Source organism: Typha angustifolia, chromosome 7, assembly GCF_048772165.1.
Source record: "Typha angustifolia cultivar Huaian chromosome 7, ASM4877216v1, whole genome shotgun sequence".
Lineage (NCBI taxonomy): Eukaryota > Viridiplantae > Streptophyta > Magnoliopsida > Poales > Typhaceae > Typha > Typha angustifolia.
The window spans coordinates 1,897,094-1,914,787 of record NC_133245.1 but is presented as its reverse complement, the minus strand read 5'-3'; the positions used below and the strand labels follow the sequence as shown (position 1 = coordinate 1,914,787).

At 36.3% G+C, this 17,694-nt stretch overlaps 3 protein-coding genes across 5 annotated transcripts; all 3 read right to left on the bottom strand.

Annotated features, from left to right (window-relative positions):
• Positions 1-670: 670 nt before the first annotated feature.
• Positions 671-2,846, bottom strand: LOC140762984 (sugar transport protein 8-like). The gene is made up of 4 exons (XM_073100992.1): positions 2,588-2,846; positions 2,190-2,509; positions 1,465-2,091; positions 671-1,381 (listed from the first exon to the last, which is right to left on the bottom strand). Exons 1-4 carry the CDS (start codon positions 2,721-2,723, stop codon positions 923-925), a joined length of 1,542 nt encoding a protein of 513 aa, XP_072957093.1. The 5' UTR covers positions 2,724-2,846; the 3' UTR covers positions 671-922.
• Positions 2,847-4,736: 1,890 nt separating this feature from the next.
• On the bottom strand, positions 4,737-9,584 carry LOC140763582 (cycloartenol-C-24-methyltransferase 1). 3 transcript variants are annotated; one of them, XM_073101837.1, is made up of 13 exons: positions 9,440-9,584; positions 9,222-9,348; positions 7,217-7,283; positions 6,996-7,069; positions 6,799-6,883; positions 6,654-6,709; positions 6,382-6,436; positions 6,139-6,186; positions 5,796-5,879; positions 5,500-5,700; positions 5,296-5,421; positions 5,110-5,207; positions 4,737-5,026 (listed from the first exon to the last, which is right to left on the bottom strand). In XM_073101837.1, the coding sequence occupies exons 2-13, from the start codon at positions 9,302-9,304 to the stop codon at positions 4,966-4,968; spliced, it is 1,038 nt and encodes a 345-aa protein (XP_072957938.1). In that variant the 5' UTR covers positions 9,305-9,348; positions 9,440-9,584; the 3' UTR covers positions 4,737-4,965. The 3 variants fall into 3 exon arrangements, with proteins under 3 accessions (XP_072957938.1, XP_072957937.1, XP_072957936.1); XM_073101836.1 differs by having other exon boundaries at positions 9,430-9,573; XM_073101835.1 differs by having other exon boundaries at positions 9,222-9,544.
• Positions 9,585-11,862: 2,278 nt separating this feature from the next.
• Positions 11,863-16,457, bottom strand: LOC140763023 (cycloartenol-C-24-methyltransferase 1-like). Its single transcript, XM_073101050.1, has 13 exons — positions 16,382-16,457; positions 16,152-16,278; positions 14,131-14,197; positions 13,958-14,031; positions 13,785-13,869; positions 13,640-13,695; positions 13,368-13,422; positions 13,119-13,166; positions 12,846-12,929; positions 12,567-12,767; positions 12,359-12,484; positions 12,179-12,276; positions 11,863-12,087 (listed from the first exon to the last, which is right to left on the bottom strand). Exons 2-13 carry the CDS (start codon positions 16,232-16,234, stop codon positions 12,027-12,029), a joined length of 1,038 nt encoding a protein of 345 aa, XP_072957151.1. The 5' UTR covers positions 16,235-16,278; positions 16,382-16,457; the 3' UTR covers positions 11,863-12,026.
• Positions 16,458-17,694: the final 1,237 nt, after the last annotated feature.

Below are 17,694 nucleotides of genomic sequence, written 5' to 3'. Positions count from 1 at the left end.
TTCATATTAAATTATCGTACAACTAGTATAATTAAATGCATCTAGATGTAATTATCTCTAGTTGGTGATGGATCAATGCAACATAGACCAACATTATAGTTTGTTGTGGTCCTGTTGATGCTAGACCACATCACTACATAGTAACTGAAAAAATCTCTACCACCTCCATTTCTTTTTTGGTCTTTGATAGTGACCTTAAAATGGGTTTGTCTTACTTCGTTTGTCTGGACGAAAAAAGCTTCCTTACTCTGTGACCACACTTCCATATTAATATCTTATACCTCTTTATACTTATTTGGGGCCCAAGGCCCCAAGCACTAACTCTTCTTTCACACCCAAGACACACATGGACATCTCGTGATCCCCACTTAAACATCATCTCTCTATATAAATTTTATCCCACGAATAAATGCGCGCTTAGGCTGCGGGACCCACTTCCAGGGATAATGGAAGTTTGTGGTCCCCACTCTTGAGTCACATAGGTCTCATCTCATTGGCTAAGAGCGAATTCAGCCTGCATGATGCAGTCGAGCACTAAGCGAAGTGCTTAAGTACGACTTGCCTCCTCATGCTAACGTCAATAGTAGAGTACTTGACAAAAGAAATAATTTGATACAGTCTAGCTTCATGTCATAGTGAATTCACTGTAATGTCTCCAAATTACCGTGATCAAACTGTCACGAGATAAATTCTATCCAGACTTTTGTTTTGTTCATTTCGTTTCTTTTTCTTTGAAAATTAACCATCACTCGAGAGTGATTACAGAGAAGCAAACGAGATGAAGAACACATTTGTGTCCATCTTCTTGTTACTAACAGAGACCCCATTAATTCAACAAACATATTTGAGAGAGCGTCCTGGCAAGAGAGGAAAAACAAAAAAGGAAAACCAATTCAATCGGACGTGGTCCACTTCCTTACATTCACCTAGAAGAACCATTCTCAATGTTATTCTTCTTATCATTGCCATCTTCATCCATGTATCTCTTCCAGTACCAATGCTGCTTCCACACCCTGTCCGTCATCTCGTCGATCGGCACGTTCTTCGTCTCCGGCAGTAGGAACATGGCGAACAGCCCCATGACAACGATCCATGCCGCGAAGAAGAAGAAGATCCCCGCGCGCAGGTGGCACATCATGGAGAGGAAGGCCTGCGCGATGATGAAGGTGAAGAGCATGTTCGAGCTGACGGCGAAGAAGAAGCCGGCTGTCCTCGTCTCCAGGGGGAAGGTCTCACTAGGAATCAACCAACCTAGAGGCCCCCATGACCATGCAAAGCTCATCACGTAGAGGCAGACCAATACCACCACCGTGATTGCCAAGCTAGGACTGAGATTGTTGTTATTCTTCATGTACATTTGCAGGATGACTCCAATTGCAGTCTGCGGGCACGACAAGACGTTAATTCGAAAACAATCTCAAACGTTTGAATTCGGAAATACTCACACAATATATGGATATATACCTGAGTGAGGAGCATTTGGCCACAGGCTTCGAGGAGTAGAGCCTTCCTCCCAACTTTATCGACCAATACGATGGAGACGACGGTGGATAAGACGTTCACTCCGCCAGTTATGACGGCAGAGAGGAGAGACCCGTCGCTCTTGAACCCCATGGTCTGGAAGAGGACCGGGGCGTAGAACATGATCGCGTTGATCCCAGTGAATTGTTGGAAGATCTGCATGAAGATGGCGATCACGAGCTGCGGGCGGCTCGATCGCTTCATGAGGTTGCGGAACGGCCGCTTGACCAGCCGAGCCATCTCGCAGGCGTGCACGATCTCGTCGTACTCCAAGTCGACGTTCTCCGTCCCTCTGATCTTCTTCAGCGTTGCCAGCCCCTCGTCCATTCGCTGCCGCTCGATCAGGCTCGTCGGCGTCTCGGTGATCAGCAACGAGCCGAGGCACAGGATGATGGCTGGCACCCCGGCGAGGCCGAGCGAGAGCCGCCACCCCCATGGGTGAAGGTTGGTGGTGAAGTAGTTCACTATGTTGGCTATGAGGATCCCGATCGTCACGTCGAGTTGGAAGAGGATGTTGAGGGCTCCTCGGATTTTCACCGGGGCGATCTCCGATAAGAATAGTGGTACGGCCTACAGTAACAAGTATAAGCTGATAGAGAACCGTAATTTCAATCTTCTTTTTTTATATATATATATATATATATTCTGACAATAAATAGACAGAGTACCTGGTTGCCGAAACCAACACCAACCCCAAGGAGGATTCTTCCTATGATCAGCATAGCGAGATCTCGCGCGGCGCCGTTGAGGATGACGCCGAGCAAGAAGAAGAGGGAGGCGGCCTGCATCGTCCGCTTCCTGCCGAACATGGTGCATGACTTGGAGGCGAAGAAGCTGGAGACCAGCGCGGCGAGGTAGAGGGAGGAGGTAAAGAGCTGGAGATCTTGATTGTCGAACTTGCAGTAGTTGTCCTCCTTGGCCCTGTGCTTCTTCTCATACACTGAAGGGAAGAACTCTATCAAGAAGTCATCCATGGATGTCACCCCTCCTACACTCACGATAACAAAAACTCAGTCAATCAATATCTTGATCACATATATATCATCAAAGAGAATCCGATGCATACCGGAGATGCCGATGTCGTAGCCGAACATAAGTCCTCCGGTGGCGGCTACTATGCCACAGAGAATTACATAGGATGTGATCTTCCCCTCAAACTCCTTAGGGGGATCATTGGAGTTAGACATGGCAATGGCCGGCATTTTGGCTTCCTATAATAATTAAACTCAACCCTCCCTCTATCTCTCTATACAATAAAGAAGAACAAGGAGAGGATGAGAGGAAGGAGACCAGGATGGAGATGAGAGGTCTGACAAAATTGGAGGGGGGGCAGGGGTATATATACACACGGTGCCGCGGTGAGGTGAGTGAGTTGGGAGGATAAATTGAATGGATAGTATTATCCGTACCTAAAAATAGGGTTAACATCTCATCTAACCATCTAACTAACTCGAGAGAGATGCCTAGTTTAGTGGGGATAGAAGTTAAGAAATAGTCTTCCCAACCTATAGCTGATCATTAGGCCGACCTACTCAAGGACATTCTGAACCGGTCCGATTTTACCTGGGCTAAGCCCGGAATATGTCTGACTTGGGCTCAGTCTGACCCGAGCTTAAATTATTAATGGGCTGCATGAGCTAGACCTTTGTCCCCTCGACTCGGCCTAAAAGATCCATGGATTACTTACGCTTATGGCCAGACCCATTACTTCTGTCTATTTCTTAGTTTTTGAGTCTCAAATTAAATATTCAATTTATTAAAAATTTATATAAGTATGTCTTTATAAAAAAAAATTAAAATATTTTCATAGAAATCTATTATGCTCGCTCAATAAGATATAATATTTTTTAAAATCAACCATTAAGCTTCGGCTATTATGCTCAACCAATTGGTGGGGAAAGAAGGGGGAAGAGGGGAAGATGAGTGGAGTAGATAAGTTGAGAAGATAGTAAAGAAATATAAAATATGAAAGGGAATAGTAAAAGTATTTTAGTAATTTAATTGATATTTTAGTTAGTAAAAATAATATCGTGGTATTAAATAAGAATTATAGAGAAAAATAAAGATCAGATTATAAAATCCTCAAAAATAATGAGGTGTCAATTATAAAATAGATAAAATATAATAAATGTTTTATAAAATTCCCTAAAATGTACAATATAATTGGAGCAACAAGTAGTCTTACCTATATCACTGTAGTCTTTTAACATTGGAATCAACATTCAGCTAAAAGAATTAACAAAGAAACAACTCAACAAGTAGTCTTACCTATATCACTGTAGTTTCTTTTTCTCGTTTCCTCATCCCCTCCAAAATAACCACGATACTTGTCTTACCCAGTCGATCGAACAAAGAATTAGGCAATCAAAAGGCCAAAAGCTTATGTGCAGCTTGCTGCATTCATCAAAGAAGTAGCTTCTAAAACCTTCATCAGATTTTGGCATGATAATTAATCTCTTTTTCTAATATGGAACCTAAGAATACGACTCCTTTAAGAGGAAATTGTCATTAACACAAACTGCTGTCCAACTTTTACTTTCTATTTGCATCAGTATTACATCCAACTCCATTGTTGTGCTTCAGCAATCTAATCAAAACAACACCAGTAACAAGAAAAGAATAGAGTAGAAAGAACCCAATTCGACTTCGTTCTTGGTGATCTTTCCTCCAACACTTAAAGCAAGATCAAGACCTCCTAACTTCGACATCGCTGGATCCTCCGCCAGACCATCAAAAGATTAAATGAGACGCGTGCTTTCCAAAATCAAAACAAACCTTTGCTAAATCTCTCCAAATGCCAGAAATATACCTCCAAATTACGCCGAGCTCAGGTCAAGCCCGGATCAGTAGACTCGAATTTAAGAGCTTTATGATTCAATTGAACTCTTTGGGCTTGGTCAACTCGAGGCCAAATCGAAAATGGACTGACGGATGTAACTAGGCCTTCTCCCTCTTCTTATCGAGTCCACAATCGTCTTGCTCTATTTCGTTTTTAGTAGTCTTCGAAACAAGCTACATACGAGCTCTTCCTTTTTTTCTCCCCTGAATGATAATTGATCAATCAATTTGAAATTATCTAGAGAAAAATTTCATTCTCACCGCACATTATTAGAATCGTGCTTCGCATTATTTGCACCAAGATAAGAAACTGCATACATGAGTACGATATATATTGCAATCTCAAACTCTGTTCTAACTATTGCGCACACACAATCTTACTAATAAAACACCTTCCAAGGTGCTTCAGTTAACAAATTTTTGCAGTATAGCAAGTAACAGGCATATGTTCGATAAGCAATTTCCAGCAAATTACAAAGCCCAGAAGAGGAAGAATTTAATCAGATATCCAAAAACTAAAAACAAAGAGATAAGTTCCTGAACACACGATGGTAGACTTATAGCTGACAAATCTTGAAAGATAGCCAGAGAAATCAGCATCATTTGTCAGGACTCTGAAAGAGGCTTTCGTACCAAGAAGAAGTACATCGGCGTAAAGATCTCTTTCCTGTATCAGGTAATCAAATAACATAATTCAGCACATTGCAGGATCTATCTATTAAAATGAAGGTGGTTGTATAATAAGCTCACCTTCCGCCGTCTACAAGCCCTTCTGCAGCCTTCTCTAGGAAGGCTGAGACTCGTTGGCTTCCTTCTGGAGCAAGACCTATAAACTCCAGTGCCTTAACCTGGAGAGGAAAGCATTGGGCAATCAAATACAAATGTTATGGCACAGGATATAAGAAAACGTTAAGAGTGATGTGTAACATCTATTACCATTGTTCTCGTAATGCAACGTCCAACAGCTGTCAATCTGAAGCTAGTTATTGAAAGTCGACTAGTATCCAATGGCAAATACCATGGTTCAGGGGAATCTTGTGCCAGATCCTTCTCCCATATAACCTTCAAGAAAAGGAAGAAGTATACAGTACAGTCTCATGATCTCATCTATGCAGAATATGTCAGATTCAAGTGGCTCACCTCAAATCCTGCATTCTTTAAGGCTTCAAGGCATTGTCTCGTAGATCGGATATCTGGGAGGCCATTACCAAGCTCAATTTCAGCCTTGGTTTTCTTGTGGCTTTCATTGTTAGGATTAAAGTGGTCGGTAATGCACCATTCATAGGCTGCGAAACACTGACCAGGCTTCAGAACTCTGTATATCTCCTTATAGCAGCCAACCTGTACCAACGAAAAATAGTGGATTGGCATTATGTTCATGAGGATTTAAAAGAGAATCAGTGGAAGTCTCACACAAGAATATGTAGGTAATCTACCGCGTCAGGTGCATGGCATGTTGCCTCTATCGCATAAACAGCATCAAAGGTATTATCGGAGAATGACATCTTCATGAAGTCTGCCTGCAAAGTGTAAAGCAAAGAATGCAGAACACAAGTATAAGTTAATTTATCAAGTAAGCATTGCCATATTTGAATATTTATACCAAATTCCTAGAGAGGTATATGAAAATCATCATATCTCAAATCTCAAATGTTAAGAGTGAGCTAGCAAAGGGCAAATTTTCAAAGAAATGCTCAAAACAGGTACTTATGAATAAAGAAAAATAGGTTTCAGTGATGTTGGTATCTTTAATCAAGCGAAATCAATTGTAATAAGTACCTTCACAAAGTTGCAAGATTCACTCAGTCCTGCTATCCGATTTAGCTCCTGCAAGATGGAAGTAATGAATATCAATGTCATCAATGCAGAAAAGGTAGAAACTTTTTGTAATTGTGACTTATTAGGATGCAAGCATGGCCAAAGATTATCACATTCCGCCTATCTATATGTCAATTAAATATTTTTCATGGCCAGGCAATGAACCCAGAAAGAGGAAATAGAAAAATAAATAATAATAATAACCTTTCCCCTTGATATCTGGTATTCATTGTTGTTCAATCCCGTAATCATTGTTGAGCTGCGATAAACAATGTATGATACCATTAGCTCAAGAGTTGTCGAGTAGGAATTGTCATTTATTGGCTTCTTATTTTTGAAGCACTTATAAAGAGAATCAATTTTCAGATAAGATAACCAATAGAACCAGGACATAAATGATTCATAAAGAAATGCAGCTTTAGATCAGAGAATAAAAATCGACTAACAGAAACAAACTTCTCCAGAAAATGAACTACCTAAATCTAGCAATTTCTCGTAGTGGGCCGCCGATACCACACCCCACATCCAAAACCTGCAGAGTTAGAAAAACAGAGAAGCATTTTTCATTTTGTCAAACTGATACTTCTTGATGTAAGTTGCACAGGGAAAAGTTACTGAGACCTTCATTCCCCTTTTCAATCCTAATTGTAAGGCTAGAAAATGTTCATGTCGCTTGATGCTTTCCCGAAGAGATTCACCTTTCCATCTTCACAAGAAAAATAGAACACTTTCAGTACATATCATGAATGTTCTGTTTTTGGGGGGGTTGAGTTTGCATGAGTGTAATACCATATTCTTTAACAAAGAATAATGCAAACCTGTGAGCAAAGTGAAATGATTCTCCCCAGCCATACTCATAGAAGCTGGTGGCAAGATCGTAGTACTTATTAACCTAATGCACATCAAATTCTGATTATACTTCTTTTAAAACAGCATTCAACTTGCATGTCAAATTAAGTTTCATCTATCTTCCTAGTCGATGGAAGCAGAAAAGAAGTTATATGCCTAAAACCGTAAAGAGTATGAAGTATGGTCTTACCATGTCAGTGTAGTTGTGTTTTCTTGTTTCCTCATCTCCGCCAAAACTAGCATGATACTTCTCATACCTAGTGAAATGAGAAGACACACAGCTTAGCAGAAGAATAAATAAAGTGCATCACTGCATAACAAGGCGAAGCAACACATGACAAAGTGTGTTTAAAATATATAGACAACTCAGGTAGGTATGTACAGGACGCAAACACACCATGAAGTCAACAACAGACGGAGAATCTGACAGTAGTATGCAAATGAAATTATCTTATTAGATGATTCTTGAAGAGTAAGGAAGAAATATCATGACCCAATTTAAGCACATGATGACCTCAAATCTATAGGATAAAATCTGAAGAAATACAAAAGCCTAAACAATGATCAGATCCTAAAAAGAGAATGACACAATAGAAATGTACTTAGTTTTTATGGTCCTCCCTAATCAGATTTTTAAATTCCTACTAAGAATATGTCTAATTATAAAATCAACATATAATACATATAGTAAGAGAAAATGAATCATAATAGTATATGGAAACAGTCAAAACTAGTAAACATGTCATAATATCTTTTAAATAGGTATTTTGCACTACTAATTACCATTCCAGGATTTTTTAAAAGAGTTAATTTGATTTAGAGTCAACATAAGAGCATATAAAAATCTCTACTAGATTTTTGATTAGTCGTTGCGTAAGATTAGACCATGAACAAAAATTCGAAAATCTTTTTCTTAATTCCGCCAGAATCACTTATAGCACATCTTTTCTTTAGATTAATCTTCTTGAAAATTTAGATTCTGAGTGCCACTTTTAGAATTTGTCTATCAGCAAGATTCTCAATTCTTCTAAATACAATTTATTACATAATTTATCCATAAATTAGGATACCAATATTTTCTAAAATATATATCCTAATTATTTTTTTAAAGTCATGTATAGAAAACATGAATAAATAAAAATCTAATATTTGATCCCATAAAGAATTCTCATCCCATAAATATTTATAAAAAATCTCATATAAATTTAAATGAGAATAAATATTTTTTCATATCTTTTTTGTGGAAATAAAATACAATATTAAATATCTTTAGAAATATGAAATTATATTTTTCTATGAAATAATTTCTAATAGGCTAGAAATATAAACATCAAAATCTCTTTCATGTAAAAAATCTTGACATCTCTAATTCAGTAATTTTCGATGAAAACTCTTAAACAATGAATTTCTTAATCTCCTATGCATGTAGTATAATTAACATTTTCCATGTCAAAAAGATTTATCTTATAAAATTAGACATGATAAAATAAATATAAAGAGATAATTTTTAACAAAAGTACTTTTTGTCAACTCTATAGTATTTTGATTTATAAAGAACTTAAGAAATATGAGTGAAAAATTGCCTGGTTGCTTCATTTCTAAGAATCTAATTTTCAGATTCTAAAGAAATACTAGCCGCTTAGTACAAGGTAACCACTGACTAGAAGAAGGAATATCAAAAAAGAAGATTGTATCCTAGGTGAAGTGGCGAGGGTCAGATTGATACTGACAGCCAGATAAATTTTGAATCTGAGAATCACCCATTTGAAAATATTTAAGTATTCAAGATCCAATGTCATTTGCATAAAGATATAGAAGATGATGGAGAATTCTATGGAAAGAACAGAGAACTCCATTATCATACAAAAATATGAAGAGGAAAGTCAATCTCTTTAGAACTCATCCTTCTGCAACCATCTTATGCAACTGCTGTCAAATCGATAGATCATCAATCTATAAACAGAGTCAGAGGTTTAAATGAAACTAAAAATCACAAGGCCACTCTTTTTCTTGAGCGTTTTCCCAGAAAGATATCTGGATCCAACTACGAGTTTCAACCATTCAAAACATTCTCCACTTTCCAACATCTACTTGGATATGATTTAATGTGTGCTATTAAAAAGATGCGATCCATAAATCTCATGCCGAGATAAAAGAAAGTATAACAGCAGAGGAAAAGTAAAGAAGTATAGTACTGTTCGACTGCCGACTTGACTTCATTCTTGGTGATCTTTCCTCCCACAGAGGTAGCAAGATCGAGAGCACCTGACTTGGACATGACTATGGCTAAGATCCCAGCCAAGAACACTAGCAAGTTATCAGCTGCAGAGGAAAAAGAAAGATTATTAACAGAAAGTGACTTCCTTTCTCAAGACCAACTTCGAGTATTGCAAGGCAGAATACAAGATCGCACAGCGTACACTCCTCTCTCGGATTTGAGTTCCGAAACTAAAACTATGGAGAGAGAGAGAGAGAGAGAGAGAGAGAGAGAGAGAGAGAGAGAGAGATCCAAGCTTGAGATTACAGTGCTAGGCAACAAAACCTACAGGACGACATTTAAGACAAACCAAACAAAGAAAGAAGAGGAAAATAAAAAATCTTAAAGGGAGAGAATATTTGGGGTAGGATAGTTGGCCATAATATCCTCGTTTAGTTCAAATGGCTATTCGCAAATTTAACATTTAGTAAAGGACGAATAGAGAAAGAGAGAGAGAGAGAGAGAGGTTGTGATACTGACCAATAATGACTGCGAAGTCAGTGGATAAAGACTTCTCTCTCTTACCAGAGAGAGCGAGAAACGCCTCTTTACTCCATCCACTCTCTCATTGAAAGATTTTTTTTAATTAATTAATTTATTTATTTTCATTTCACATAAATCCTATGTTATATATGTTTACTTAGTTTGTGCTCAATTTTTCACATCCTTACCGCTACGCACGATTCAAGGTGAGTTTTAGTATTTTATTAAATATACAGGGACCCGAGTGAAAATAGTGAGAAGAGAGGGTGTAAATTGCGATAAACACATAGTTAGTTTTAGGACCTTCTGAGCCGATACATTAAATGTAGGGAGTCATTTGGAAATTATCCCCCACAGCGCAGACTATCTGATGGGGTTCCCATCAGAAAGGACAGCGCCAGTTGGCGTATCGGACGGAAGGAAAGTAGGGCCCAAATAGAAATAGTGCTTCTCGTTGTTGTTATTTTCGCTAAAACATAGTGGAAGTTGCAATTGCACCCTAAAATGTACACAAGAATTTACTTTGCTACTAGCCTATCTAATACTATATATTTCAGGTGTACTTAGGTTTAATCCCATTCATTTTTCAAATAATTTTTTTTAATAGCCTATATAAATATTATTTATCAGAATTATATTTTATATCAAGTTCTAACTCAATTATTAATTTATCATTAATTTATATCAGATCAAACTATTTTACGTCAAATCAAAAAAATATTAATGATAATTCTCTACTTGTCTTATTTTAAAAATAATAATGAGCTATTTTTAAAAGGATATGCCCCCTTGGTATCAACTAGTTCTCTACAAGTAGGACTCACTTATTATGAAAGAGTTAAAAGAGATCTAACGAGGCTGGCATATAATAATCTACCATAAATATGTAAAGGAGAACAAAGCCAAATAGTTGCAATCTGGATCGATCCATCCAGTTGGGCCTATATATATGATGACATATTCTTATTTATTAGCCATCCATGTGATTAACAAGTGGCAAAGCACGCCTGCTTGTCTGTCGCGTTATATGACTGGGTCGACTCTCTCTCCGGCTCCGCTTCTTGCTTCGTCTTTCTACCCATGAATCAGTTGAGCATTGTAAAGAAAAGATGGCCATGGAACAAGACCTTAAGACGTACCTGAGCTATATCTATTTGTATATCTAATCCTGGCTCTTTTACGAAATTGTCAGATATAGGTGGTAGCTGGCAAAAGAAGAAGCTTTATAGAGAAGGACCACAGGAGAGAGTGATGTCTTTAAACATGACATTGGTTGGAAACCCACCTCTCCTCTGTCGTAATGGGGACACATGCATTGTAGGGGGGTCGTATCTACTATTCTTGACTTCATATTTTAAAGCAATCCCATTCATTTCTAGCTGTCCTGTTTCAGTTGTGCCTGTGCGCCCTTAACGACTAAACCCACGTATGGAAAGTGTTATTCCTCTCCAAAAACTGTTGTGGGGGCAATGATTCAAATTGTCACGGAAAAACCAATCTAATAAAGTTAAAATAAAATTAAATTTGTTTATAGTACATAGAATGTAAGTTTTTTATAAGTTACAGTCTACTAAAAGTAGAAGACTTGAAAAACTTATTGATAAAATAAAATAATTTAATTAAAAGAATTAGTAAAAAGAAATGAACAACTCTTCATCGTAAATTCAATTAGAGTATAAGACATATTAGGTAAACATAATTTTGAATTTGATCCACAAGTGCAAACCATAACGAGCCGGACGACGTGCATACGTAGGAGTTGATTTGTATAGATTCTTTTATCTATAAAATAAGAACCTATTTTTGGGCTCAAAGCCCATGAAAAGCTTAACACTCATATACTCCTATGGATATTTCTCATCTAGTGCTAAACTCAATTTATTTTATATTTTATTATCATGATAACTAATTTAAAATTAATTTTGATGTACTTATATTCATAAATTTAAATAAATATATATATAATATAAAAATACTCTTCAAACTTTATTAATTTATTATTAATAATATGTGGACCCCACTTAAATCTGAACTCAAAGCTTATATAAAATTCATATTTCAAATACATAGAGTTAAGAAATAGTATTCACCACCAATTAGACCTGTGCACACACAACCATAATAAACACGTTCCAAAATGGTTCGGTTTACAAGTTTTGCAGTATACATATCAATTAACACACACATGCTTGATAGGCAATTACAAACCCAGAACAGGAAGAATTTAATTGGAGACTCCATATATTAAAGATCAACATTCTCAGGACTCAGAAAGAGGCTTTCGTACCAAAAAGAAGTACATCGGAGTAAAGATCTCTTTCCTGGATCAAAGCGATCAAATAACACAGAGTTCAGCATAATTTCATTGCAGAATCTATCTATGAAAAAAATGAAGGTTGAGCTGATCATCACCTTCCACCATCTAGAAGCCCATCAGCAGCCTTCTCCAGGAATGCTGAGACTCGTTCGCTTCCTTCTGGAGCAAGACGTATGAATTCCAGTGTCCTTACCTGGAGAGCAAGGTACATGTTGGGTAATCAAATACATACAAATGACAATGGAACAGGAGAGAAGAAAACTTAATCTTTTTACCAGTACTCTCGTAATGCAACGTCCAAGAGTTGTCAATCTGAAGCTAGTTATTGAAAGTCGGGTAGCATCCAATGGCAAATACCATGGCTCAGGGGAATCTTGTGCCAGATCCTTCTCCCATATTACCTTCAAGAGTAAAATTAAACAATTGTACAGTATTGTCTCATGGTCTCAACTATACATCATATGCCAGATTCAAGCGACTCACCTCAAATCCTGCAGTCTTTAAGGCTTCAAGGCATTGTCTCGTAGATCGGATATCTGGGAGGCCATTACCGAGCTCAATTTCAGCCTTGGTTTTCTTGTGGCTTTTGTTGTTAGGATCAAAGCGGTCAGTGATGCACCATTCAGAGGCTGCGAAACACTGGCCAGGTTTCAGCACTCTGTATATCTCCTTATAGCAGCCAACCTTTACCAGCCGAAAATAGTGGATTATCATTACGTTCATGGGGAATGTTAAAGAGAATTAGTGGAAGTTTCTATTTACCGCGTCAGGTGCATGGCATGTTGCGTCTGTTGCATAAACTGCATCAAAAGTATTATCAGAGAATGGCATCTTCATGAAGTCTGCCTGCAAATGAAACGTAAAGCATGGAAGACAAAGTATTAGTCAGTCAGTGTATCAAGTATATGAAAAATTGCCGTATCTCAAACTCTACGAGTGAACTTGCAGATGAGAAAACGATCAAAGAAATGCTCAATAATAGGTACTTATGTATACAAAACAAAGGTTCCAAATGAAATCAATTTTAATAAGTACCTTCACAAAGTTGCAAGATTCACTCAGTCCTGCTATCCGATTTAGCTCCTGCAAGATGGAAGTAATGAATATCAATGTCATCAATGCAGAAAAGGTAGAAACTTTTTGTAATTGTGACTTATTAGGATGCAAGCATGGCCAAAGATTATCACATTCCGCCTATCTATATGTCAATTAAATATTTTTCATGGCCAGGCAATGAACCCAGAAAGAGGAAATAGAAAATTAAATAATAATAATAATAATAACCTTTCCCCTTGATATCTGGTATTCATTGTTGTTCAATCCCGTAATCATTGTTGAGCTGCGATAAACAATGTATGACACCATTAGCTCAAGAGTTGTCTAGTAGGAATTGTCATTTATTGGCTTCTTATTTTTGAAGCACTTATAAAGAGAATCAATTTTCAGATAAGATAACCAATAGAACCAGGACATAAATGATTCATAAAGAAATGCAGCTTTAGATCAGAGAATTAAAATCGACTAACAGAAACAAACTTCTCCAGAAAATGAACTACCTAAATCTAGCAATTTCTCGTAGTGGGCCGCCGATACCACACCCCACATCCAAAACCTGCAGAGTTAGAAGAACAGAGAAGCATTTTTCATTTTGCCATACTGATACTTCTTGATGTAAGTTGCACAGGGAAAAGTTACTGAGACCTTCATTCCCCTTTTCAATCCTAATTGTAAGGCTAGAAAATGTTCGTGTCGCTTGATGCTTTCCCGTAAGGATTCACCTTTCCATCTTCACAAGAAATATAGAACATTTTCAGCACAATATTATGAACAAGTTTTCTTCGTTTGGTGGGGTTTGCATGAGTGTAAAAGGTAACCTGTGAGCAAAGTGGAATGATTCTCCCCAGCCATACTCATAGAAGCTGGTGGCAAGATCATAGTACTTATTAACCTGATGCACATCAAATTCCGGTTATACCTCCTATTAAATTGCATTAAACTCGCATGTTAAATTAAATTTCAAAGTAAACGGTATGAAGTATGGTCTTACCATGTCAGTGTAGTAGTGTTTTCTTGTTTCCTCATCCCCGCCAAAACTATCATGATACTTCTCATACCTGGTGAATGATAAGGTAGATAACTTAGAAGAAGAATAAATAAAGTGCATAACAAAGCGAAGCAACGCATAACAAAGTGTGTTTAAAATATAAATAGATAAACACTCCATGAAGTCAACAACAAACAGAGACCTGACAGTAGTATGCAAACGAAATAAGCCTATTTGATGCTCTTGATTGAAGAGTAAGGAGGAAATATTAGCCACTTGTTATAGGAAAACCACTGCCTAGGAAAGAGGATTGTATTCTGAGATTTAATGTTGCATCTGGTAACTATTCATTTGAAAGTATCTAAGTTTTCAAGATCCAATGTCGAGATATAAATATTATGGAAAGAACTCCATTATCAAACAGAAATATGAATTGTAAATTTAATCTCTTTAGTAGTGAGGACTATCCTAGGATCATGGCTTGTTGTCATCATTCTGCAACCACTAATGGAGCTGTTGAAGAATCTGTAGATCTTCCATCTATAAACAGAGGTTCATAAAGTATAAACATCACAAGCTTATTTTATAGAAAAAAAATTCATAAGCATTTCCGCAAAATATACTTGAGATCTAGCGGTTTGACATGAAGATAATCTTCTTTTATAGAGAAATGAAGGAAAAAAAATTTATATGAAGCAATCTCATGTGTTTAAATTTAAAAGATCAGAAGCATTTTGTTTGCAAGTTAAAAACGAGGTTACTTTATATCCAAATAAAATAATTTACTCTTTTATATAGCAAGTCATAGTCATGACTATAAAAGAATAAAACTCTATTGTCGCATAGATATTTAAAGGTTCAAAATTAGTGAATTTATTACGTTGTTACATTATATTGATGACATATTTATTATTAACGACGATGCTAACAAAATTGACAAGTCGAATGAAGAAATTGGGAACTGTAAAACAAAATTTTGAAATGAGGTTCTCCCACGGTATAAATAACAAAAAGCTAATTAACGAAATAGATAAATTAAAAAAAATGCTTGAGCAATTCAATATGATACGATGCAATCTGACAACGTGAGTTAAGTCGACTATCAAGTTGAGTCAAATTGAGTCAGTTAGATTTATCTTATTACTTTAAATCATAAAAAAAGTGGATAATTTGCATGTGAATTCGATCCTTAGGATTTTATTCTATAAATAGGAGTGGTCATGAGTTGATAATTATTGTGAAATTGATTATTGAATTAAGTTATCTTATTTGTATCATTTTTATTTTTTTATTATAGTTGTTATGTCGTATTTATTTTTATAGTAGTAGATCTTAACTGTAGAATACCTTTCAAGCTTCCAAATATTAGCTACCACTCTTAATCATAAGCCATCTTACTATATGGCCGTTCGCCACTATCCTTGGCCGTTTGCCATCCTTCAATGACCGTCGTAAGGTTAGATAATTATAATTCTGCCTCGTTTCGACAATCCTCTACTTTTTATTCTTAACTTTTCATCCATATTTCATATTCATATGAAACCAGAGCGATTAGAATCTAACCCATGAGGTAACCCCTCATAAAAATATCATAACTTTTTTTACGTTCAAATCCATCCAAATTTGATTCATAACACAATATGAAAAAATAAAATTAAGTCAATTTTCTCTCAAATTGTTAATCATTTTAACTCACTAGCAAATAAGAAAAGAGAGGAAAAAAATATTTTTAAAAAAAAATTACATATGCTTCAATAGCAGGCACTTTAATGCATGCAAGGTTATGCATAAGGTAAAATCCTTGTGCATGGTCAAGATAGGTTTGATAAAGCCTCCTACTCTAATTAAGAGAGAGCTAGGACTTCATTGATTCGTTCTAATTAAGAGGGATTACAGCAAAACATAAAAAATTGCGAACATTTAATAGATAAAGAAAAGGAATTGGTGGAAGAGTTAATAACGACTGCATGCCGAGATGAAAGAGAAAATAGCGGCAGATGAAAAGGAAAAGTAGAGTATAGTACTGTTCGACTGCGGACTTGACTTCATTCTTGTTGATCTTTCCTCCCACAGAGGTAGCAAGATCTAGAGCACCAGACTTGGACATGACTACGACTAAGATCCCAGGAAAGAACACTAGCAAGTTATCAGCTACAGAGGAAAAAAAGAAGAAACATTTAAAAAAGTGAACGTCCTTTCTCAAGACCAACTTCGAGAATTGCAAGGCAGAGTACAAGATCGCAGTACTGCATACATTCGTCTTTGTCTCTTCCACGAAGAGAGAGGGAGAGAGAGAGAGAACAAAGATGACTGTGAAGTCTGGAAGGCAGAGGAAGGGACAAGGAATTTGTAGAGAGAAAAGAGTTCTTATATAGAGAGAGAGAGAGGGGAGGGGGGGCGGGGGGGCCTTCATGATCATGGGCATGGGCTCTACCCTCTAGGTGGGTGGCTTAATTGAAAGGTTTTTATTTTTTATAAGTTAGGCAAAAGAAATTAGTGCTCTCTGTTATATAAGTTAGGTAACTATATTATTTTTCTCAAGAAATGAATCATAATGAACTTAATCATACACATTGCACTCCCGTGAAAAATGTAGGCGCTTTTGCTTTTAAAAATATTTTATAACCAAACACTTATTTATTTATATTTTGATTAAATATATAAGATAAATCACGTAATAAATTATGTATAAAATTGTATCATAAGTAGAGAGTATGATAAAGTTATGCATATTTTCTATTATAGTTAGTGATTAAAAAATAAAATTTTACATAAACTTATTTATAATGATTATTATATTTTACAACATAATGTTAGTACAGTTATAGATGCACCTAATTTATATTTAAGAGATGTATATATATATATATATATATATCCTTAAATAACCTTTATATACAAAAGAAACAAGACTCTTTTCATGGTATCTACTATTTTAAAAGACTATATAATAGATTAATTAATTGGCTAGACAATTAATACGTATAAATAATCTATTCTTCATAGATTTAAGGATAAAGTCTGATTTCAATAATTCACTTGAGTTATTATAGACTCAGCAACTTCTAAACTGGTCACCCAAATGTTAAAGTTCTTGGGACCAACGAGATCGCCCAAAATGTCTCCCAAGATTAATTTAATCTCATAAATTAGAATTGGACGGAATGTTTACCCAATTAGAGTCAGGACACTAGGTCAACCAACCAGTAGTTCACCCAACTAATTTGTTAAATTATTTAGGATTATTTTAAATATTAATAGTTACAAATAATTCTAAAAACAAAGGAAATGTTTATAAAGTGATAGAATTGTATTCCTTCCATTAACATTTATATAAGGCCCAAGTACCTGTCGCTTTTGCCAGGTATCTTTTGAGATCTGAGATGGCCAGCAGTTGCAGTAGCAACAAGCATAGGATCCAATATCTAAATCCTCCATACTTGCCAGACCTGCAGCATTTAAGGAGAGAGTGATGTCTCTCCTCTATCGTTATGGAGACAAAGACAACGTACTTAGCAGATGCATTGTAGGGGATTGTATTCATTCTTCTTCTTCCTAATTCTTCAT

Excerpts from the sequence above, each read along its gene's own strand:
- LOC140763023 (XM_073101050.1), bottom strand. The coding sequence starts at position 16,234 with ATGTCCAAGTCTGGTGCTCTAGATCTTGCTACCTCTGTGGGAGGAAAG. Across the intron at positions 12,768-12,845 it reads CATGCCATGCACCTGACGCG|GTTGGCTGCTATAAGGAGAT; the intron begins GTAAATAGAAAC and ends CGGCTGGTAAAG. Across the intron at positions 12,088-12,178 it reads GGGCTTCTAGATGGTGGAAG|GAAAGAGATCTTTACTCCGA; the intron begins GTGATGATCAGC and ends GCTTTGATCCAG.
- LOC140762984 (XM_073100992.1), bottom strand. The coding sequence starts at position 2,723 with ATGCCGGCCATTGCCATGTCTAACTCCAATGATCCCCCTAAGGAGTTT. Across the intron at positions 2,510-2,587 it reads CTACGACATCGGCATCTCCG|GAGGGGTGACATCCATGGAT; the intron begins GTATGCATCGGA and ends TCGTGAGTGTAG. Across the intron at positions 1,382-1,464 it reads GCCAAATGCTCCTCACTCAG|ACTGCAATTGGAGTCATCCT; the intron begins GTATATATCCAT and ends TCGTGCCCGCAG.
- LOC140763582 (XM_073101837.1), bottom strand. The coding sequence starts at position 9,304 with ATGTCCAAGTCAGGTGCTCTCGATCTTGCTACCTCTGTGGGAGGAAAG. Across the intron at positions 7,284-9,221 it reads GTCAAGTCGGCAGTCGAACA|GTATGAGAAGTATCATGCTA; the intron begins GTACTATACTTC and ends TCATTTCACTAG. Across the intron at positions 6,437-6,653 it reads CGAGAAATTGCTAGATTTAG|CTCAACAATGATTACGGGAT; the intron begins GTAGTTCATTTT and ends TGTTTATCGCAG.